The following is a 23,016-nucleotide window of genomic DNA, read 5'->3' as shown; positions in this document are numbered from 1 at the left end:
CAAGAAATAAGATCTAAATAAAATCTAAATTAAAACATCAATTTAATGAAAGAGCCCTAATCCTAGGTGTGGTAATTTGGAGTTGGAATCTTCTCAGAATCCAGGGAATTCTGCCCCAATGGAAAGTATTATTAGGGGACAACCACAGCAACATCACTTATTTTTAGAAATCATGACATAATACAAAGCCAAAATCGACTTTATTTTTTATTATGTGAAAGACTATAGAGAGCCATGCTCAGCAGGTCACTCTCCAATGCTGGCCAGCAGCTTGTCTTCTGAAGCCAGACAGCAGCTAACCAGGCCTTCAGGAAGGTGAATAGGCGCCCCAAGCATCCTACTGACAAGTGTTCACCCACCCAGCACACAAAGAATGATCCCTGTTACAGCATCACATTTAAGCCAGCTGCAATCAGGTTGACTGGCACAAAGGCTCTCTCACTGAGGACCCGAGTCCTGGAAGGCTTCGCTTCCGGCGAGCTGCCAGCTCAATCTTCTGAACCAGGTTCACATCCCAGGGATGGGTCACAAAGCTGATAACGGTGCCTGGTACCTTGCTCCCCACACGGCCCACTCTCCCTGTTCTATGGATGTAGTCTTGCAGGGTGAGAGGGAAATCATAATTGATAACTAGCTCCACCTGAGTGCTGTCCAGGCCCCGAGAGGCGATGTCTGTGCAGAGAAGTATGTCTCGGGAGCCCTTCTGGAAGGATTGGAAGATACCTACCCTCATTGAGGCTGGCATTTGTCCTTGTAGTCTTAAGTGTTGGATTTTGTGGTCATTCAGAATATATCCCAGCCAATTCACAGTACTAGAACTATTACAGAACACCAGAACAGTTCCTGAGGTGCCAGTCCTATATGCTTTGCCATGCTGTTTGAGGAGCTGCACCAACTCAGTCACCTTCTCTGCTCCCTTCAGCCTCATGAATGTCTGTCTGACATGAGGCATGATGCAGTGAAGCTTGGAACTAGTGATGGTGGTTAGAGAGTCTATGCTGCCAATTTTACTCAGCAGTTGGCCTACACCTTCGGGAAACGTGGCGCCCACCAGCACTAACTGCGCTTTGGGATTGAAGGGGTCTTTTAAGTCAGCTGGGCCTTCTGCTATGTGGCTCTTCTCCAAGATGTAGTCCACCAGATCCAGGAAGCTTTCATCTAACAGTGTGTCTGCCTCATCCAAAACCAAGAAGGAGAGCTGCTCTAGGATGATCAGTTGACTTTTCAGGGCCTTCCACAGAGCCCCCGGAGTGGCCACTACTACATCTGCTGGAGGTTGTTTGGACAGTTGCAGCCTGATCCTCCTCATGCCATGGCCTCCACCTAACTCCTGCACCTGGAGGCCCAAGGAGCTGCCCAAGGGCTGGGCCACGGCCCGAACCTGTTCGGCTAATTCTCTCGAAGGAACAAGGACCAAACCTCGAGGAGCAGGGATACGACAGGAGTCCAGGTTTGGCTGGCTCAAGAGCCGCTGAAGCAGAGGTAGTATGTAGCCAAGAGTCTTGCCACTGCCGGTTTCCGCCGCGCAGAGGATGTGGCGACCGCGAAGTAGTGGTGGAATGGTGCTCGACTGCACGGTTGTGGGCCGAACGACTTCGGGAGCAGCCTCTCGCAGTGCGCTCAGCACGCTGGGCTCCAGACCCAGATCGGCAAAGCTCCCCTTGGACGAGAGGTTCCGCAGCGCTGGGGTCTCATGTTGCGCGCGCTCGATGGAGAAGTGATCCCGGTGGGCCTGCCGATTCTTCCAGCCACGGGAGGCGAGTGGTGCGGGCTCCCAACGGCCCAGCGTGAGGCGCGCCGGCTGGTTCAACTCTGGCCGCCGTGCCGAGATTAGCAGCGGGCCAGGTCGCACCAGCACTGTGGGGCTCTGCTGCCCGCTCTGCCGCTGTTGCTGCCGCCGCTGTAAAGCCCGCGGGATGCGCACCACAGGCAGGGGCTCTTCGGGACCGCAGACCGTCAGGTACCGTCGAGGAGCTGAAAGCAACCGAGCCCCGAGCGACAACAGCCGCAGCGACCATGTTAGAGCCATATTCCTTTTGGCGAGGGAGAGGCGCACAGCAGTGACGTCATGGGCGCGCCGAGGCCTAGCGGACGGTGGCTGGCGCGGCTCAGTAACGCGTGCGGAATTGGTGAACTGTGAGGAAGGAGGGAAGATCTGTAGAGTTCAGCAGCCGCGAGGTCTGTAGGTCCGAACAGGGGATGGTGACGTCCAGGCCCCGGCCAACGTTTGGGAAGGGTGCGCGATGGAGGCAGGACCGGGGTCTAGCGATACACGGCAATGGGGCCCTGGCATTATGAACCAGGAGGGCGGAGAGCTTCTGACGATCCCATGTCCGATCCCTGCGATTCTCTTTTGTCGCCCTCACAGTTCCTGTGATGGCTTGTCCAGTTCTGGTCTCCCCTTGTAAACTCCAAGGGTGCGCGGCACTGTTTTCTCAGATGTGGTCCTCGTGTAAGGTCTTTTAATACAGGTATTTACTGAGAATCTGAATGAATGGTCAGGCCTGGGGGCCAAGGGACAAGGGCTAAGTGTCGTAGATCTAGGATATCCCACCACCACCGCCACCCTACCCTCCCGCCCCCGCTGAGATGAGGACCCAGAGGGTGAGCTGGTGATCTTTAGTTTATCCTCTCTATGAAGTGGTTAGATCTTGAGGCTTTATTTCAAGAGTACTCAGCTCTTCGTAATTTTTTCCTTCTTTTTTAGCTGAAACTCATTCTCCACTCCCTTGTCACCCTTCCCAGTCTCGCATCCTGAACCCACTACTTTTTTGGCCAGCTCACCTCCCCTGGCTTCCCAGTCAGATACCTAAATTACTTGAATAGTAGTGAGGAGGGTCCTGCTCCAGGTATGTGGCTTGTCTCACAAACCCATGGTCAAGGAGAATGTTTTACTTGAATCCAGTTGTCCACATGGCAAAAAAAAACCCCGAACCCTACAGTGTTCGAATTTCTTGAACAAATCCAGAAAATGGGTGTCAGATCTGTTCTAAGTCCCCATTGCCTGGGGTAGGAGATAAGGTAAATGTGGATTAACCACCTGGGAGGTTCTTAACATCTGGAGAAAGAGTTTTAGTTTCATCAAATACTGCCACAAAGATAAATACTATTCAATTTTGAATACCATTTTGATACAGGAGCAGACTTTCTGGAGAGTTAACGTGTTAAACCAGCAGAGGAGAGAGTTTTGAGTAGTGACAGGTGAACAGAGTCATTGGAGTGAGAGTGATTTTGCCCCACTCTTCCCCCAGGACATTTGACAATGGCTGGAGACATTTTTAGTTGTCACATCTGGGGAGGTACTACTGGCACCTAGTGGTAGAGGTCAGGGATGCTGCTAGGTATTGAACAATGCTCCCCCCAAAAAAAGAATTATCTGGTCCCAAATGCTGTTGAGAAACGCTTGATGGAGGGTGAGGACTGAAGTGAGGCTGAGGTTACCGTGTGTACTGTCATTTCAGGTAGTCATATTTGCCAGACTCTTGTGCTGGCCCTGCTCCTTCCCCAGAATCTGTAGCAGGCACACTAATGCCATTGCTTGTTATGCCCTTGGGATCAGGAAACCTTGGGGCCCCTGAAAGTCATAAACACAGGAAGGAGTGGTTCAAGAGGGTGATGCTGCAGAAGAGAAGTTTAGGGAGAACAAAATTGTTCTCATGGGTTTGGGGAATGTGCCAGATGGGAAAGAGATGAGTTGTGCTGTGTATCGTCCCAGAAGGCAGACTGAGACCAATGCACGACAAGGAGTCAGAGTCTGAATTTGATATAAAGACTGCTGTAGCAACTAGAAATGCCCAGAGCTGCTTTGAAAGTGCTGGGTTTTCTGTCACTGAAAAGTTCATATATAGGCTGATGACTACTGATTGGTAATATGATAGAGGGGAGTTGATACAAAGGAGATGCTCTAAGATACTGTGACTTTACACTACTTCTATTATTCTTTCCAAGAAATCAGGGCTCCTTGTTCCTTAGCTGAAGCTCCTTGGATGTCTGATCTGACAGGTTTCACCCATATACATGTGCCACTGTTTTTTCAGATATAAAACAAATAATTGTTTTGCAACAATCCAGAACGGAGATATTGAAAGAATTATCAGAAAAGAATAATACATAGGTATGTATTTGCATTTGTACTTTGTCCAAATATATAGGGAAGGTAGCTGATTAGTGGCTGCTTTCTCAGTGCTTGAGCCCTTAAATGTGACCTCAGAATGTCATAGGGATTGGAGCCTGTCTGAGTCTGTCTCTATCTCTGCTATCTAATTTCTTCTCTTCATTTCTTTAGATACTGCATAAGGCCCCTTTCTTTTCCTCCTGCTCACAGCAGACATTGAGTTACATCTAGTTGTTATTGAGATATATGTCTTACAGTATAGTGCTTTAGAAGTAAGAAAGGTTTACTTATTGTGGAAAAAACATAAGCTCCTGGGATTTGTGGCCTCACTTGATAGTATTTTTCCCAGGGCTGCCATAGTACCTTACGTTGCCTGGTTACTCCTTAAGTTTTAAAAAGAATTGTTCCTTGGATCTCAGGTGATAGGTACGTTCATTCATTCATTTATTCACTCAATAAATATTTTCTGAGGACCATATATGTGCCAGGTACTTTTCAAATGCACAGTGAGCAAAACAGACAAAATTCCTGCTCTCATGGAGTTTATATTCTGATTTAATTGGTTTGGGGTAAGGCATGGACACTGTTTTTTAAATTTTATTTATTTACTGAAGTATAGTTGATTAACAATGTTGTATTAGTTTCTGGTGTACAGCAAAGTGATTCAGTTATACATATATTCTTTTTCAGATTTTTTTCTGTTATAGTTTATTATAAGATATTTAATATAGTTCCCTGTGCTCTACAGTAAGACCTCGTTATTTATCTATTTTATATATAATAGTTTGTATGTGCTGATCCTAAATTCCTAATTTATTCTTCTCCTCACCCCTTTTCCCTTTGATAACCACAAGTTTGTTTTCTATGTCTGTGAGTCTGTTTCTGTTTTGTAAATAAGTTCATTTGTATCAGTTTTTTAGATTCCACATATAAGGGATATCATATATTTGTCTTTCTCTGACTTACTTCATTTAGTATGATAAGCTCTAGGTCCATCCATGTTGCTGTTTCATTTTTTATGGCTGAGTAATATTCGTGTGTGTGTGTGTGTACACCACAACTTCTTTATCCAGTCATTTATTGATGGACACTTAGGTTGCTCCTGTGTCTTGACTATTGTAAATAGTGCTGCTATGAACATGTATCTTTTCAAATTAGGGTTTTCTCTGGATATATGTCCAGGAGTGGGATTGCTGGATTATATAACTCTATTTTTAGTTTTACAAGGAACCTCCGCACTGTTCTCCATAGTGGCTGCACCAATTTACATTCCCACCAACTGCATAGGAGGGTTCCCTTTTCTCCATACCCTCTCCAGCATTTATTATTTGTAGACTTTTTTTTTTTTGAGTAGGGGAGGTAGTTAGGCTTATTTATTTATTTTTTAGAGGAGGTACTGGGGATTGAACCCAGGACCTTGTGCATGCTAAACATGCACTCTACCACTTGAGCTATACCCTCCCCTCCCCCTCTGTAGACTTTTTGATGATGGCCATTCTGACCGGTGTGAGGTGATACCTCATTGTGGTTTTGATTTGCATTTCTCTGATAAAAAGCGATATTGAGCATCTTTTCATGTGCCTGCTGGCCATCTGTATGTCTTCTTTGGAGAAATGTCTTTTTAGGTCTTCTGCCCATTTTTTGATTGGGTTGTTTGTATTTTTGATATCGAGCTGTATGTGCTGTTTGTATATTTTGGAAATTAAGCCCTTTAGGCACTGGTATTTTAAAAAAAAAAAGCTCTCCAGATGATTCTAATGTACGCCTAGGTTTGAGAATCACAGTTATAAGTGAAGCACTTTGGGAACTGCAAGGTATTGCAAAAGTAAAATGTGGCTATTAGTGTTCCTTCACTACTCCTCCATTTTCCTACCTGCATCAGACCGTTGTATAAGTGCTGGTCATTTTCTTTTAGCCCTTTCACTGTATGCCTAGATTCCTTCTCTCTCTTTGTAACCCAACACCCTACCTCCTTCCTGTCTTTCACCTTTCAGCCCATCATCTGTTGCCTGAGTAATCTTACTAAAGCACAGCCATGGCCGTGTCACCCCTTGACTTAAAAGCCGTGCATGGATCCTGTTTGCCTGCAGACTATCTCCTAATCACTGTCCAGAATCTGGCCTCACCTTCATCTCCTATTGCTTCCTTACCTGAATCTTACTCATTCAAGTGGTGGCTCCCATGCAAGTTGCATAAAGGGATTGTCGTCCTTTACTGGGTAAGCGAGGGAGTGGGGTAGTCATTTGCTCTATAACCAGATTTGACGTGTGGCACAGCACTTTAAATGCAGTTTGTCTATGGATAGAGCTCTTCTGTGGCTGAGTGTGAACTGTATCATAACTCTTGTTGCCCCTTGGCCTGTTAACTTCTTTTTATAACAAACACTAAGCACCTACTTTTTGGCCAGATTGTGTGTTTGTGGTGAGGATCTAGTGATGACCAGGCACTCTGCTTGCCTTCACCTTATGATGAGTGAGGCAGATTGACAGTTGCTCTTGTGATTACAAGAATATGTGCCATGCCAGGACAGGAGCAAACTCAGAGGAGGAGCCATTACCCTGTGTTTGGGGGATGTGGGTCAGGGAAGGCTTCTTGGAGGAGGTGACATCAGTACTGAGGTTCTGAAAGGCCAGTGGAAGTCATCTAGGAGGAGGAATAGGAGTGTGGCTGTTAGGCAGGGCAAACTCGTTTGGAGACTCCAGACTGAGAGAGAGCAAGCCAGTTTGGGGAACTAGAAATACTTCAAAATAGCTGACGCTTGGTAGGGGTAGTTAAGAGGGCAGAGGGCAAGTGATGAAGGATGGGGCTTCCATGGAAGGCAGGGAGCAGATCTAGTTTGTTATGTTAGAGCTTAAGACTTAATTCTAAGGGCAGTGGGGAAGGTTTTGGGGAATGAGAATGTCATGTTCTGATTTGTGTTCAGGAAGACACCTCTGCCTGCTGGAAGGGGCATGGATTGGACATGATGGGTCTGGACAGACTGGCTTAGAGGCTGTTGCCATGGTTCAGCTGATAGACGGTGACAGTGGCAAAAACCATGAAACTCCTTGAGGTCAAGGGCTTAGTTCTTTCCATTTCTTTACCTTCAGCACCTCACACATTGCCTTGACCCTCAAAGAAGTGGTAGATGTTTATTGATATAACAATAGACTTAAAGTGTGTTGAAGGTGTAAAAACCTGATAATGAGAGCAGTTAACACTCATTAAGCCCTTACGGTGTGCTGAGAAATGTTGTGCATCAGAAAATTGACTCTTCACAGCATCCTACCTGACATAGATTTATTGGAGCCTCATATTCCACAGGGAGAAGCTGTGCCTTGACTGGGTTAATTAACCTGCCCAGGCAGGGGCTCAATGAATGTCTACTGAATGAATAATTGAAGACAGAGGATGAGGCTTAGGAGAGAAGATCATGACATTGTTTTGTACATATTTAGTGGAAGATGCCCTTAATACATCCCAGTGGGGATGTGTTTTGAATGGTTGGTGTGAGGTTTGGAGGTCACCGTGGCCAATATTTTAAGCCATGGGAGTGAATAAATTTGTGGGGGAGAATGAACGGAATTAGGAGGGAAGAAGGCCCAGGTCTAACGAGGAACCTCAGCATGTGAGGAGAGGAGGTGAAACCAGCAAAAGAGACTGAAAAGTAGGGGCAGACAGGTGGGAGAAAATGTGGGAGAGTGTGGGGTTGGGTGGGGAAGCCCAGGGAGGAGAGAGATTAAGGAAGAGGGAAGGCTCAACTGTGCCATGTTCTGCTAGTGAAACAAGATTGAGGACAGGTGAGGTCTAGTAAATTAAGCAACTTCGAGGTAACTGGTGACTTTAATCAGAACAGTTTTGGTAGAGTGGTGGAGGGAGAGGTTAGGCTGGAGTGGGCTGAGGAGTAAAAGGTGGAAACAGTGTTATTACCTCTGAGAAGAGCATCCTTGGCTGGCTTCGTGATATTTTAGAGGGGACCATTTTTGCTTGGAATAAATAAATTAACATAAACAATTATCTCTGGTACAGTGGGTTTTGATGTTCTTCTTTTTTACCCTAGTTGGCTCTACTTTCAAAGTATTTTTAGAACATGACCACTTTTCACCATCTCCACAACTATCTCCCCATCCTGAGCTGCCATCATTTCACACGTCAGTGACTGAAGAGCCTTGTAACTGGGCTCCCTGTGTCTATCCTGGCCCCCAATAGTCTGCTCTTCCTACAGCAGTCACCATAATCATGGGAAAATGTGATCAGTTATACCACTCCTCTACTGAAAATCCTTCAATGGCTCCTATTTCATGAAGAGCTAACAAGCTCTGTGGAGCGTCCTACAAGGCCATACGGGATCTGACCACTGTGTCCTATCTGCTTACTGCTCTCACATACGTCGTGTATCTGACTTCCACTACTCTCTTCTCCTTTCTGTGCTCCAATCACACTGGCCTCCTTACTGTTTCTCTAACACACCTGCCCCAGGGCCTTTGCACTAGCTGTTTCCTCTGCTGTGCACTCTTCCACTACATACCAACTTGGCTGATTTAAATCTTTGCTTAAATTCTCATTGAAGCCTATCTGGGCTGCTCTAAAATTTTAACCTGTCAGGGTGGGAGGGTCAGAGCAGGGGAGAAATGGGTGAAGGTGGTCGGTCAGAGGTGGCAAACTTCCAGCTGTAAGAGAAATACATTCTGGGGATGTAAGGTACAGCATGGCGATTATAGTTAGTAATATTGTATGTACATATGAAAGGTGCTAAGAGAGTAGGTCTTAAAGGTCCTCATAAGAAAAAAATGATGTGAGTTAATAAATGTTAGCTAACTGTGGTAATTATTTTGTGATATATACATATGTCAAATCATTATGTTGTATACCCTAAACTAATACAATGTTATATATCAATTATATCTCAATAAAACTGGAAAAAAATTTTAACCCATCCTCAGCATTTTCAATCTCCTTTCTCCCTGCTCTTTTTTACTCTATAGCACTACCAATTTTCCAGCATACTATATAATTTATTCATTATGTTTATTGTTTTTTGCCTGTGTTCCCCCACTGGAATGAAAACTCTATCAGAGCAGGAATCTGTCTGTTTTTTGTTTTGTTTTGTTTTGTTTTTTAACTAATGTATCCCAAAAGACTGGGACAGTGACTGGCGCAGACTAGGCATTTAATAAATATTTGTTGGATGAATGATGAGCATGCATTGTTTTTATGATCAGAGAAAAGGGAAACAAAGTACTGTGTGTTGGAAGGAAGAAGGAAAGCTAGCCCTGGATAGCAGAAGAGATTTTCTCCATTTTCTGACTCTTGTTTTCCCTTTCCAGGCTGTAGCAGGGGAGGAATGATTGTGAACAGCATCTCATTGTGCTACCACAACAAACTCATCTTAGCCCCTATGGTTCGGGTAGGGACTCTCCCAATGCGGCTGCTGGCTCTGGACTATGGAGCAGACATTGTGTACTGTGAGGTAAGGGGCTCCCAATTTTCCTGGAGATCTTTTCCACAAGTGAAGCCTTCCCATCTGTGGGTGGAAGTAGTCAGGATTTAGAGGAGGCAGAATGGGCTCTCACTTCACAGGTGCTCACTAAAGGGAGCAGAAGATAAACACTCATGACACTGAGGAGTTCCCTGAGGAGCCTGGGGAGCATGGAGGCATTGTGGGACACCTGGGTCAGGTGGGTAGATGAGCATCATGTCAACCACTGCCCTGGCCCCTGTAGGAGCTTCAGTACTTAAAGCAATGAACTCAGGGTTAGGAAGAGGAGGAAAAGGACCAGATTCAGGCCAGGGAAGCTGGCTGGCTGGGGTTGGTGTGGGGAGCTGTAGGATTTTCTGGTGGCAGTAGCACTTGCCGGCTGCTGTGGAGAATATTAGGACTTCAGACCTAGGTTTGGAAAGCATCTTCTAGGAAAAATAGAGTTATAGGAATACCTAATATTGGATAGGGAGTGTGAGCAGTAGTTCTCAATTGGTGATGTATCATAATTATCTGGGCAACTTCCCCCGAAATCCCCAGTCCTGATATGTCCCCCTAGTGGGTATAAGCATTAGGGGAAGCTATTCAAGTGCTTCTGATATTTTGGTCTTTAAAAGCTAGTGGTGGTGAGGTGGGGATTGTGGCTATAAAAGGGCAACACAAGAGATCCTTGTGGTGATGAAAGTATTCTGTGTCTTAACTTGATCAATGTCAGCATCCTAGTTGCAATGTTGTACCACAGTTTTGCAAGATGGGGAGAGATTGGGCAAAAGGTACATAGGATCTCACATTCTTAACAATTGTATGTGAACATCCAGTTATTTCAAAATAAAAAGTTTAATTAAAAAGAAAGCACATACAAAAAAGCACTAAAGTAGAGGGAAGGGAAAGCTTAAGAGGGGATTTGGGGAGAATATACCCTTATGTACTGGGCTTATGTGTGCATGTGTGTGGTTGGGGTTAATGATAGAAAAGTTAAAGAGTGAGAGAAATTGGCAAATTAAGAAGAGTATAGTGTCAGGGAAGGCAAAAGTCAGGCCTTTTCACTATGTCAGACAATGCAGAGAAATCTAATTGCAAAAAGACAAAAAAGGTATTTGATTTGAAAGTTAGGTGACTGGAGGACAGCTGTGGCATGTAGATGGGAACACTTGTGGGATTAATAGGTTGAGGAATGGGCAGCAAAATGAGGAAGTAGAAATAGGGCTTGCTGACTACCCCCCAGGTATTCAAGAGGTGAAGAGAGGAAGTGTACAGGCAGGTAGCTGGAGGTGAAGGGAGTTGATTTTTGGCAACTTTCTTGTTTGTACCATAAGAGGAAGGATTTAACAATAAGGAGAGGTCTGAATATTTGTGGGATTAGGGGGGATTTGTAGGGCCAGGTTTGGAAGGGACAGGATTCTTGACGAGGTGGTGGTACCTGCCTCCCTCTGAGATAGGGCAAGGAGGAGAGGGAGAGGATGATGAAGGGGAGGGAAGCTGAGGGGTTTTGCCTGAGAGACTTGTTTTATAAGAAGCCAGTCTTTTGTTGGAAATAAGGGTGGCAGGAGTGGGTAGGGACCAGAGCAAAGGAAGTGAAGATGTCTTGGTCCTGTTCCCATGGGGAATGGGTAGTGGGTGGTGAACCTCACCAGCAGGTGTGCATAGTGATACTGGTTTGTAGCTTTATGGGAAGGAGAGCTGGGAAGCCTGGCAGGAGGATGCCCATGACTGGGAATTGGAATGCCAGTACCTGGGCAGGGGCAGAGGCATCTAGGGTGCTGGCCAGGTGAAATGGGAAGGAGGGAGTATGTGTTGTTTAGAGGTGGGAATCAGAAAGGGAGTTTCCAGAGTTCAGGGTCACAGAGGCCCAAGACCTAACTTTTAAGTCGTTTGTTGAAGTGGAGGTGAGGAGGCCCTAATAATGTGATCTGGGCTGTTTGTGTACACCCATAAGCCTTCCAGGCTGCCAGAACATACGGAAGGCAGGGAGGAGCCTGTTCCCAGGGGCTAGTCCCAGGGGAATATGGTGGTGTGCTAGGCAGTATTAATCTGGTGACTCATCCCTTGAGCCCACACTCTGGCCCCCGGGTGGTCAGCCTTGGGTTAGGTATAGCCTTTCTTGGCCAGCACCCTCCTCAGCCTCCAGAAAAAACCTCTTGAATTTGGAAGGGGATTGGGAGGAGGAACTGTGGGGAAACAGAGGCTCAGATTCTGAAGTCTGGAGACCAAAAAAGACCAAATCCCAGAGAACAGCTGGTATCTTTCATTGGTTTTGATTCCCCTCCTCCCCAGGATGATAACAGAGAGGGACATGCTAGCTCTTTGTCCACTTAGTCCATATTTACCAATAGGGCCCTGTGGGATGACTCAGACTCAAGGATGAAGCCCCTTGCTTCTTCCCTGTTGCCCCAACACCATTTCTGTCCAGCCATACCTTCCCCATGATTGCTTCAAGGCCTAGGGTATAGGGTGTCCCTCTCCTCTCTGCCCATGCTTTGCATACTGTCTCCATTAATTATTTGCTTATTCTGATGATATTCTTATGATGCTCCATTTCCCTTCTCTCCCTAATCTTGTGCCTTCATGAAAAGTAAGAGTTGATCCATTGAGTGCTAAGCTTTTATTTTCAAATTCACTTAATATCTCCACCATGGCCATCCTACTGGTTTCTTCCATTGGACCAAGTGGTGGTTAGGGCTTCAGGCCTTTAACCAGATCACCTGGGCTCTAACTTATTGTGGGGCAAGATTCTGAGGGTTGCTAAAATTGAGGAAAAGGCAGTAGTATTAATATATTCAGCCCCATTGGACTTCACTTCTGTGCAAGCAGCATTTTTCTGGGACCCCAGAAAGTGCAGTTGTATTCACTTGAGACAATGTCGAGTGAATCACCAGGACAGAATGGAGTGTTTGCATGAGAGCACAGTGCCTGTTGCTGATAGCCTCAATGTATTTATAGCCCTGGGGGAATTGGTCTGTATGATGGGGGTCACGGAAGCTGGGTAGTGGGAAACAGAGCTGACCCACCAGATTCCAGATGCTCCATCAGCTGCTTTGTTGAGAATTCTTAGGGTTGTTTTCAAGTACTTGGGTAGTCATGGTCCTAGGATTTATGTGATGACATCAGAAGGTGGCCCTCCTAATTGATCAAAGCTTGATTTTCCTAATGATTGTAACTAATCCTTTCCTCCAGGGCTCTGCTTGAGTTTGGAGCAGAGGAAATTCTGATTAAAGCACTTTGTATGTTTGATGGGCACTTGCTCTGGGAGAGGCAACATGGCTTATGAACAAACTAAGAGCCTTTGCTGGAGGAGGCCTAGGCTCTTTAACCAGACCTAGCTCCTGTGGAGAGCAGAGATAGGCAGGACAACTGGCCCCAGCTTGATGTGAATAGGTCACTGGGAACTGGGCCAAGTACTGGGAAGGGTACTGCCCCCTGGTGGATCCAGAGTTGCCCTGCAGTCCAGCTGTGTAGATAATTTTATATGACATGACCAATCTGTGGGATTAGATGGTCAAACCACCCGCTCCACCTCTCAGGACAGAGGGCATACCAGGCATGCAGACACCTTCTTAAAAGCCCTGCAAAGCCGTCATTAGTTGGAGGTGAAGAAAGGATGAACCAGTTCAGCAAAAGTCAAGGGAGCAATGGCCTCCTTCCCTACAAAGTTCTGCCCTATTGACAGAGTTTTCCAGGAGTTCATCAGGTCTCATGTACCTATTCCTTTTTATAAGAACAATGATGTTGGTATAATTGGACAGCTGCATGTAAATCAGTGAAGTTAGAATATTCCCTCAAACCATACACAAAAATAAACTCAAAATGGCTTAAAGACTTAAACATAAGACAAGAAACTGTAAACCTCTTAGAAGAAAATATAGGCAAAAAATTATCTGACATAAATCTTAGCAGTGTTCTTCTAGGGCAGTCTACCCAGGCAATAGAAATAAAAGCAAAACTAAACAAATGGGACCTAATTAAACTTATAAGCTTTTACACAGCAACAGAAACCATAAGCAAAACAGAAAGACAACCTACGGAATGGGAGAAAATATTTGCAAAAGGTGAGACTGACAAGGGCTTAACTTCCAGAATATATAAACAGCTCATACAACTTAATAATAAAAAAATAAACAACCTAATCCAAAAATGGGCACAAGACCTAAACAAGCAATTCTCCAATGAAGACATACAAATGGCCAATAAGCACATGAAAAAAATGCTCAATATTGCTAATTATCAGAGAAACTCAAATCAAAACTACAATGCGGTGTAACCTCACACCAGTCAGAATGACCATCATTCAGAAGTCCACAAACGATAAATGCTGGAAAGGGTGTGGAGAGAAGGGAACCCTCCTACACTGTTGGGGGGAAATGCAATTTGGTGCAACCATTATGAAAAACAGTATGGAGACTCCTTAAAAGACTAAAATTAGACTTTCCATATGATCCAGCAGTCCCACTCCTGGGCATACATTCAGAGGAAACCTTATCAAAAAGATACATGCACCCCAGTGTTCGTAGCAGCACTATTTACAGTAGTCAAGACATGGAAACAACCTAAATGTCCATCGACAGATGACTGGATAAAGAAGTTGTGGTGTATGTATACAGTGGAATACTACCCAGCCATAAAAAAATAATATAATAATGCCATTTGCAGCAACATGGATAGACCGGGAGATTGTCATTCTAAGTGAAGTAAGCCAGAAAGAGAAAGAAAAATACCATCTGATATCAATTATATGTGGAATCTAAAAAAAAAAGACAAATTATTTACAAAACAGAAACAGACTCACAGACCTAGAAAACAAACTTATGGTTACAGGGGGGAAGAGGGTGGGAAGGGACAAATTGGAAGTTCGAGATTTGCAGGTACTAATATATATAAAATAAACAACAAGTTCATACTGTATAGCTCAGGGAACTATATTCAGTATCTTATAGTAACTTATGGTGAAAAAGAATATGAAAACAAATATATGTATGTTCCTGTATGACTGCAGCATTATATGCTGTACACCAGAAATTGATACAACATTGTAAAATGACTATACATCAATAAAAATATATATACAAAAACAAAGGAGCAATGGGACTCCAGTGATCCAGACTGTGAGAGGCCACCTAGAGAGGACTTAAACCTTTTAATAAGTAGGATGAAGGGAGAAGGCAGTGTTCTTAAGAGGTCCTGATTACCAGAATGGGTACTTAAAAGAAATTTTGTTAAATTGTGGTAAAAACACATAACATAAAATTTGTCATGTTAATCATTTTTAAGTGTACAGTTCAGTAGTAAGTACATTCACTTAATTGTGAAACAGATCTCCAGAACCTTTTCATCTTGTAAAACTGAAACTCTATACCCTTTAAACAGCAACTCCCTTTTCTCCCCCCGCCGTGCAGCCCCTGGTAACCACCATTCTACTTTCTGTTTATATGAATTTGAATACTTTAGAGACTTCCTATATGTGGAAATATGCATATTTGTCTTTTTATGATTGGCTAATTTCACTTAGCATAGTATCCTCAAGGTTCATCCATGAGGATACATAGTACACATCCTGTACTATGTGATAGGATTTCCTTCCATTTTTAGGCTGAACAATATTCCATTGTATGTGTACTACATTTTGCTCATCCATTCATCTGTCAATGGACATTTGGGTTGCTTTTATCTCTTGGCTGTTTTGAATAGTGCTGCTATGAATGTAAGTGTGCAAATACCTCTTTGAGATCCTGTTTTCAATTCTTTGGGATATATATACCCAGAAGTAGGATTTGCTGGATCATGTTAGTTCTATTTTTAATTTTTTGAGGAACCTCCCTACTGTTTCCCTGTGAGTTACACCATTTTATGGTCCTAACGACAGTGCAGTTTCTCCACATCTTTGCTAACACTTTTATTTTCTGTGTTTTGATAGTAGCCATGCTAATGGGTGTGAGGTGATAGCTCATTGTGGTTTTGATTTGCATTTCTCTGATGATTAGTGATGTTGAGCATGTTTTCATGTGCTTCTTTGCCAGCAGTGTACATCTTTGAGGACATTTCAAGTCTTTTGAAGAGAATGGATAACTTTTTAAAACTTAAAAAAATTCAATTTATGGAAAAAGTTTCAGGAATAGACAAAGAACATACATATACCCCTACCCAGATTGACCTATTGTCAACATTTTGCTTGATTTGTTTTATAATTTGTGCTCTCTCTAATATGTATTTTCTGCCTAACTATTTGAGAGTAAGTTTCATACACTATGATTTTTTTACTTCTCAAATACTTTATTGATATTTTCTAAGAATAAAGTCATTCTTCTGTATGATTATACAGCCATCATCTTCAGCAAATTTAATTGTTACAATACATTTTTCTAATCTACCTTCCATATTCTGGTTTTGTCAATTGACCCAAAATTGTTTCTCCAAGCATTTTTTAACATCTTTATTGAGATATGTTTCATATAACATATAAATCACCAATGTAAAGTATACAATTCAGTGGCTTTTAGTATATCTACAGAATGTGTATCTATGCCCACAATCAATTTTTGAACATTTTCATCATACCAAAAAGAAACCTCATATGCATTAACAATCACTCCCCAACTTCTCCCTCCCCCCGTCCCTGGCAACCACTAATCTACTTTCTGTCTCTGTGGATTTCCCTGTTTTGGAAATTTCATGTAAATGGAATCATATGATATTTGGCATTTTGTGTCTGGTTTCTGTCACTTAACATAATATTTTCAAAATTCACCCATATCATTGCCTGTATCAGTACTTCATTCCTTTTAATGACTGATTAATGATCAGTTGTATATAGAGACAGCAATTTGTTTATCCATTCATCAATTGATGGCCACTTGAATTATCTCTACCTTTTGGCTGTTAAGAACCATGATGCTGTGAACATGAGTGTACAAGTTTCTGTGTGGACATGTTTTCATTCCTCTTGGGTATATATACCTAGAGTGGAATTGCTGGACCATATGGTAACTTTATGCTTAACCATTGAGGGACTGCCAGATTGTTTTCCAAAGCAACTGTACCATTTTCCATTCTCATTAGTGGTATATAAAGTTTCCAGTTTCTCCATATCCTTGCCAACACTTATTACTTGTCTTTTTGATTATAGCCATCTTAGTGGTATCTCATTATGGTTTTGATTTGCATTTCCCTAATGAATAATGATGTTGGGCATTTTCCTTATGTTTATTGTCCATTTATGTATCTTTTTTTGAGAAATGTCTGTTCATATCCTGTGCCCACTTTTGAGGGGGGATAATTAGGAATACCCATTTTTAAATTGAGTTGTTTGTCTTTTTATTCTAGGAGTTGTAAAGTTCTTTATGTATTCTGGATACTGGACCTTTATCAGATATATGATTTGCAAATATTTTCTCCCATTCTGTGGGTTGTCTTTTCATTTTCTTGATAGTGTCCTTTGATGCACAAAAACTTTTAATTTTGATGAAGTCCAATTTATCTAACTTTTTCTTTTGTTTGTGCTTTTAGTATCATCTCTAAGAAATTATTGCTTAATCTAAGGTCACAAAGATTTATACCTGTGTTTTCGTCCATAAATTTTATAGCTTTGGCTCTTACATCTAGGTCTTTGATACATTTTGAATTAAGTTTTGTATATGATATGAGGTAGGAATCAAGATTCATTTTCTTGCATGTGGATATCCAGTTGTCCCAGCACCATTTGTTAAAAAGACAATTCTAGTATATGTGCTGCCAAAGCGAGCACTAAAAAGATAATTCTTCCCCCAGTATATTGTCTTGATACCCCTGTCAAAAATCAATTGATCATAGTTGTTTTGGTTTGTATCTGGACTCTCAGGTCTATTCCTTTGGTCTATATGTCTATCTCTATGCCAGTACCACACAGTCTTGATTATTGTAGTTTGGTAGTGAGTTTTGAGTTTAGGAAGTATGACTCCTCCAACTTTATTCTTCTCTTTCAAGATTGTTTTGTTTGTTCTGGGTTCCTCATGAGTTTTAGGATCAGCTTGTCAATTCTTCAAAAAAAGCAGCTAGGATTTTGACAGTATTTGTGTTGAATGTATAGATCAGTTTGGGGAATATTGCCATCTTAACAGTATTAAATCTTCCATTCCTTGAATGTGAGGTATCTTTTTATTTATTGAAGTCTCCTTGAATTTCTGTCAACAATGTTTTGTAGTTTTTAGCGTACAAGTCTTCCACCTCCTTGGTTTCTGGCCTTCATTGCTTCTCGTGAGAAATCAGTTGTTAATCTTATTGAGAGTCACTTGCACATGATAAGTCACTTCTCTTGTGCTGCTTTCAAGATCAATTGTCTTTGATTTTCAGCAGTTTGATTGCAATGTGTCTAGGTGTGGATCTCTTTAAGTTTATTCTACTTGAAGTTTGTTGAGATTCTTGGATGTGTAGATTAATCTTTTTCATCAAATTTGGGAAATTTTCTGCCATTATTTCTTCAAGTATTCTTTCTACCCCTTCTCTCTCCTTATGGAACTCCCATTATTCATTTTGGCAGTGACCCCCTTTTTTTTTTGAGGGGGGAATTACATGGTTTATCAATCTGAGTATATTTGTGTTTCTGAAAACAAGAGATAAATCTCATGATTCTTTAGCCAAGCTAGAGACTGAAAGAGTATGAGGATATGCCAGAGGTGAGGGTGGAAAGGTGGCATTAAGAAACACTGGTGATAAACTGTAAAGATCAGCTCAGACAGAGTAAGCTAGCCAAGTGGAATGGAGGAGGTAACGGTAGCAGGATATAGTTCAGATACAGGAATGTAACACATAACAGACAAGGAAGAGTAAACCCATACATGATAAGACACTTTAAAATTAAATGCTATTCAGGTATTAGGTAGCCATATGACTAAAAAGTGACTTATGAATGGGCTTAATTTTCAGATAAGTTAAAAAGCTAAGTTAATTTTAAAAAGAAGGAAAAACCAATTAAAATTATATTATTAACTATGTGATGAAGATAGATTTGGGAACTAGAAGGCATTGTTTGTGGCAAAGTTGGAGTAGTCTCCTCTATAAAAATAAAATGTTATGTATGATAAAAATTGAGAAAGTGATATTGGTATCAGAAAAACATTTGTGATAATTGAGACAGAAAAGCAATATCCAATTTGACCACGAATAGCCTTTTTTTCCCACACAACTTGTGTAGATATAAAAGGCAGTTTGATATCAGGATGCACAGATGATAATCTCAACCACATGGAAAAACAATTTAGTTTGTTTTCACCAATTAAGAAAATACACTGAAAAAAAATATGAGGTTCTACTCTGTACCCATAGAATTAACTAAAAATGAATAAAATTTATTAACAGTAGTGTTAAGTGTGTGTGGGTGAGCAGGCGTACACTTGTGGTTTTATTGGTAACAGTTTAAATTAATTTCTCCATTTAACAAAAGCGGAGCATCTGCTGTGTGTAAGGTATTGAAGCCAACTTCAGCAGATGTTTAGTGAGCACTTACAACGTGCTAGAGGCTAGTAATACGAAGATGATTGAAACTGTGTCCAGGTCCCAAAGGCTCTTTTGGTGTAGTCTGGAGACAGAAAAGAAGGTAAGATGTTTCAAGGGCCATTTTGCCTCAGCTCCTTCCCTTGGGTCTCAGGCTACCTGGTCAGGGTCCTCAAAGCCCACCTTTGTGTGGACCGAACCCTCCTCAGGAAGTTCACTGTCTAATGGTAAAGGTACAACAGTTGCATCCGTAACTAGCATACAAAGAAGCGATAAGGCTGTCAAGGTGGACTCTGCAGGGGCTTTGGGGAATCCTGAGGAGGACAAGTTACTATTGCGGGGCTGGCTTTGCTTTGCCCTGCCCTTTCCCAGCTGCAGCTCAGCCTGGCTGTAGACCTTGTTTTTATAAGCACAGGCCACTAGGTGCTGCCCACTTGTCCTCTTGCCTTCTTGCCTGCCCTGCAACCAGGATCACTGGCTATGGGAGCTCTGTGTTGGGGTCTGTCTGTGCCTTGGGACACCGCACTGATTCTTGGGGCTTGGATGCCAACCGTATATCCATACTGCTTTGAGGTAGTGATTTATTTGGTCAGGCCTGGTGAGCATCAGATACTTGATGACCTGGACACAACCTGGAAAGAATAGCCAGAGAAATACCTAGAGTGCGTATTAACCTGGATGATAGATATGGTGGGGAGGGGCCTGTGAATGCCAGAGGGCCTGTTTGGCCACTTTAGCCCTACGTGCCACATGAGGGAGCAAAGGCCATTGTGTCCACCTGGCTGGGGTTGTGACATGCCGAGGTTCAAAGCAAGTCAGCGTGAGCCTGAGTTCCAGGGCTGAGAGTTTCTCCCCGTCTTCTTCTGGACCTCCACAACTCCTAGATGTGAGCTTCTGGGCAGTGTGATGGGTGCCTAGCCCTTCAGATTTATCTTCCACATCTGTTGAAATGACCACCAAACAAAGCAGAGCAGTCTTGTCTCCCACCAAGAGGTAGAGAATCTCAACCCTTCAGGACACATGAGCTTTCCCTTCATCTTTTCTGATCCTGATTTTGAAGAACCCCCCTTTTCCTTTCTTTCCTGAATCTGCTTGAATATCCCCAGAGCTGAGGGCCTCATCCCTTTCATTTCCTCATAGCGTGACCTATGTTGGATAGAATTTTAAATTTTTCTTTCCTATGTTGATCTCAGGTCTTCCTCCCTGTGCTCCTGTTCAGTGGTCTCACTTTTGTCCTTGGATGTTTCCTGGGAGCCCTTCACTGCTTGCTGTTTGCATAGGGATGAGGTGGGAAGTTCTTTGAGGGGATGGGCTGGAGCTGAGACTAGTAGATGAGGAAAGTCCAGGTGTCCACATCTTAAGCTGTTGTCTTCTCTCTGACTCCCTGAGTGGCTCACCCCTTCTAGGCCCCAGACATCTCTAAGGTCCCTGGGAAGAGGAGCTCACTGACAGGAGCTGACTCAAGCCCCTGCTTGCCAGGCTTTGTTGGGGAGGACAGCACTACATATCCAAAAAGCCATGATTTGATGTTGGTAGTTGGGTGACAGGCCAATTGACCCCCATCAGGTGTGTGATGAAGGCCTTCCCCCTATGCCTAGGGCACATATGTGTCCAGGACTGACATGTGCTGTTTGGTTCCTCTGTAGGAGCTGATCGACCTCAAGATGCTTCAGTGCAAGAGAGTTGTCAATGGTGAGTGCAACTCTGGTCCCAGGACTGTGTGTGTGCCCGATCACAGCCAAACTGTGCTACCACTGCCCTTGCCCTGGTGACAGTGTCCTCCAGGGTGCTCCTTGCCTGGCTGTGTAATTTGATGGATCACATGCTCCCTTGAGAACAGTCCCTGCTCTTCAGAGACTGTGACAAATAGCCAGATGTGAAACAGGCAGAGGATGCCTTCTACCCACAGACTTGCTAGCATGTAAATCACCAGATGTCACTGCACAGGAGGGATGCTTAGGGTCAGGATGGCTTCAGCACTGGTCCTGGTTCTGCCACTTGCTAACTGTGTCCTTAGGCAAGTCACATGACCTCTCTGCCTCAGTTCCTTTAGCTGTAAAATGAAAGTTATAATCCACGCTTTATTTAAATCATAGGATTGGAATGTGAGGATCATATAAGATAAGGTACACGTAAGTACTTCGCAAATGGAAGTGGTGAACTGTGCTGAATTGTGGTTTTGCTTATACTTTATTGATGAGGCTGATTCTGCTTAGAGTTGTGGTATTGTCTGAGGTTTTTGAAATGTATACATGTTGTGAAATCTTAATGTAAGTTCACTAGAAGTTATGACTTAATTTTGTCTTTAATTGTTTTAGATTTATATTTTCTTTGTGTTATGAAAAATTCAATGTTATAGATGTATACAACTTAAAAAATGAAAATCCCCCATCATCCCATACTTGAAAAGTGATCACAAAGAGAAATAACATGTACTTTTTTATATGTGTAGTGAAATGTGTGTATAAAAATATGACATATTTATATATACTCTCCCCCTTATACACAGATGTGGATCATGCTACATGTTTTGCTACTTACTTTTCTGTTAGGATATTTTCCCATGTTAGTACCTATAAATGACTATGTCAGAATGGATTTCACCAGCGCTTTAACAGGGGTTTCAGTATTCTGATGTTAAACATAAAGCTATAGTGTAAACACTAAGTTTTTGTGGTTTTTCTCTTAGACTTCTTACTGCCAGTCATGATCAATGTGCTGTTGGGGATCACTTCGATGACTTCTCCCCACATGCCATTGCCTTTACCCCACCTTTTTAACCTTCTAATCTGCTCAGTGCTGGGACGATACTAACAACTTCCCTTTGTGGACGAGCTTTATGTGTATTAAAGATCTCCGTTATTGCTCAGAAAAGCCTTTGAGGTAGGTGTGTTCTCCCGTCTGCCACTTTGGGTCTCTTCCATGTGGTAGTCATCTTTGAAAGCTAGTAATGATAGTACCTACTGCAGAACTTCATTAAGAAGAGCATGTGAGATTTGTTGTTTGCAGTAGTTATGTTCTATAAAGTTGCTGCAAACACCAAATTAGCAAATACTGAACCATTGCTCCTGGGGGAAATACAGGGTTAGATTCCTGCGAGACTTTGGTCACACTATTTCGTTAACAGATCAGTACATAACCTTGTTTTATGTGTGTTTCTGTGTAAAGACACATTATTTAATATATAGTGTTGATTCATTAAACTGAACTCACAGCCAATAGCACTATGATTTCATGCCTGAATAAACAGCACTATGATTTCATGCTTTATCTAACACATGTATTTTTTCTGTAAGGCATGTTACCACCTTCTTATGCTTAGGAGCACTAGGTAGCACTTCAGCACTGTGCTTAGGGCCATTGTAGATGGTGAGATCACCAACAAAAAGCCCCAAAATGCAAAGAAAGTGGCATTAAATAAATACACCGTTGTAAAGACCCTTGTTTACAGGACGAAAGCTGAAAGAAGAAGGCAGAGCGTTACCTTGTTTGACTTCAGCTGGGAATGTGTGTGTTGGTGACTGCATTTTTTGCAGTTCTATGCATGTCTGTGAATGGCCATGAAAATGCCACAAGTTTTGATTAGGGGGTTACAAATAAATTTTAGCAAGCAGACATATTTGCAGATACACAACTGCAAATTATGAGGATTTCCTGTGATATCATAAATCTCCACTCACAATACACAATGCACATGATAGGTAAGTAATTAAGAAACAGCAACTTTGGGGGAGGGTATATAGCTCAGTGGTAGATCACATGCTTAACATGCATGAAGTCCTGGGTTCAATCCCCAGAACTTCCACTAAAATTAATTAATTAGTTAATTAAAACCTAATTACCTCTCCCCAAAATGAAAAAAAAAAAAGAAATAGCAACTTTGCTGAATTTCAGAATGACATCTTTTGGGAAGATATGGACAAAATCTGAAACACAGATAAGGTTCTTCGTATGTACACTTTCTGTCAAAGTTAAAAAAATTGAG

The 23,016-nt window shown here is 42.6% G+C and overlaps 2 protein-coding genes across 4 annotated transcripts in view; one reads left to right on the top strand and one right to left on the bottom strand.

The window, feature by feature from the left end:
* Nucleotides 1–194: 194 nt before the first annotated feature.
* Nucleotides 195–2,055, bottom strand: DDX28 (DEAD-box helicase 28). The gene has a single exon (XM_010979252.3). The coding sequence runs from the start codon at nt 2,027–2,029 to the stop codon at nt 413–415; it is 1,617 nt and encodes a 538-aa protein (XP_010977554.1). The 5' UTR covers nt 2,030–2,055; the 3' UTR covers nt 195–412.
* Nucleotides 2,056–2,082: 27 nt separating this feature from the next.
* Nucleotides 2,083–23,016, top strand: part of DUS2 (dihydrouridine synthase 2) — a 41,367-nt gene continuing 20,433 nt past the window's right edge. Inside the window, exons 1-4 of one of the 3 annotated variants that reach the window (XM_010979249.3) lie at nt 2,083–2,178; nt 4,038–4,114; nt 9,421–9,563; nt 20,678–20,723. In XM_010979249.3, the coding sequence (XP_010977551.1) occupies nt 9,438–9,563; nt 20,678–20,723 (172 nt within the window). In that variant the 5' untranslated portion in view covers nt 2,083–2,178; nt 4,038–4,114; nt 9,421–9,437. The other 2 variants (XM_064489038.1, XM_010979250.3) reach the window with 2 other exon arrangements.

Source organism: Camelus dromedarius, chromosome 9, assembly GCF_036321535.1.
Source record: "Camelus dromedarius isolate mCamDro1 chromosome 9, mCamDro1.pat, whole genome shotgun sequence".
NCBI classification, from domain to species: domain Eukaryota; kingdom Metazoa; phylum Chordata; class Mammalia; order Artiodactyla; family Camelidae; genus Camelus; species Camelus dromedarius.
The sequence above is the reverse complement of the archived record's forward strand: the minus strand, read 5'-3'. Positions and strand labels throughout refer to the sequence as shown.

What these genes read in the sequence shown, in the direction of transcription:
- DDX28 (XM_010979252.3), bottom strand. Translation starts at nt 2,029, where the DNA reads ATGGCTCTAACATGGTCGCTGCGGCTGTTGTCGCTCGGGGCTCGGTTG.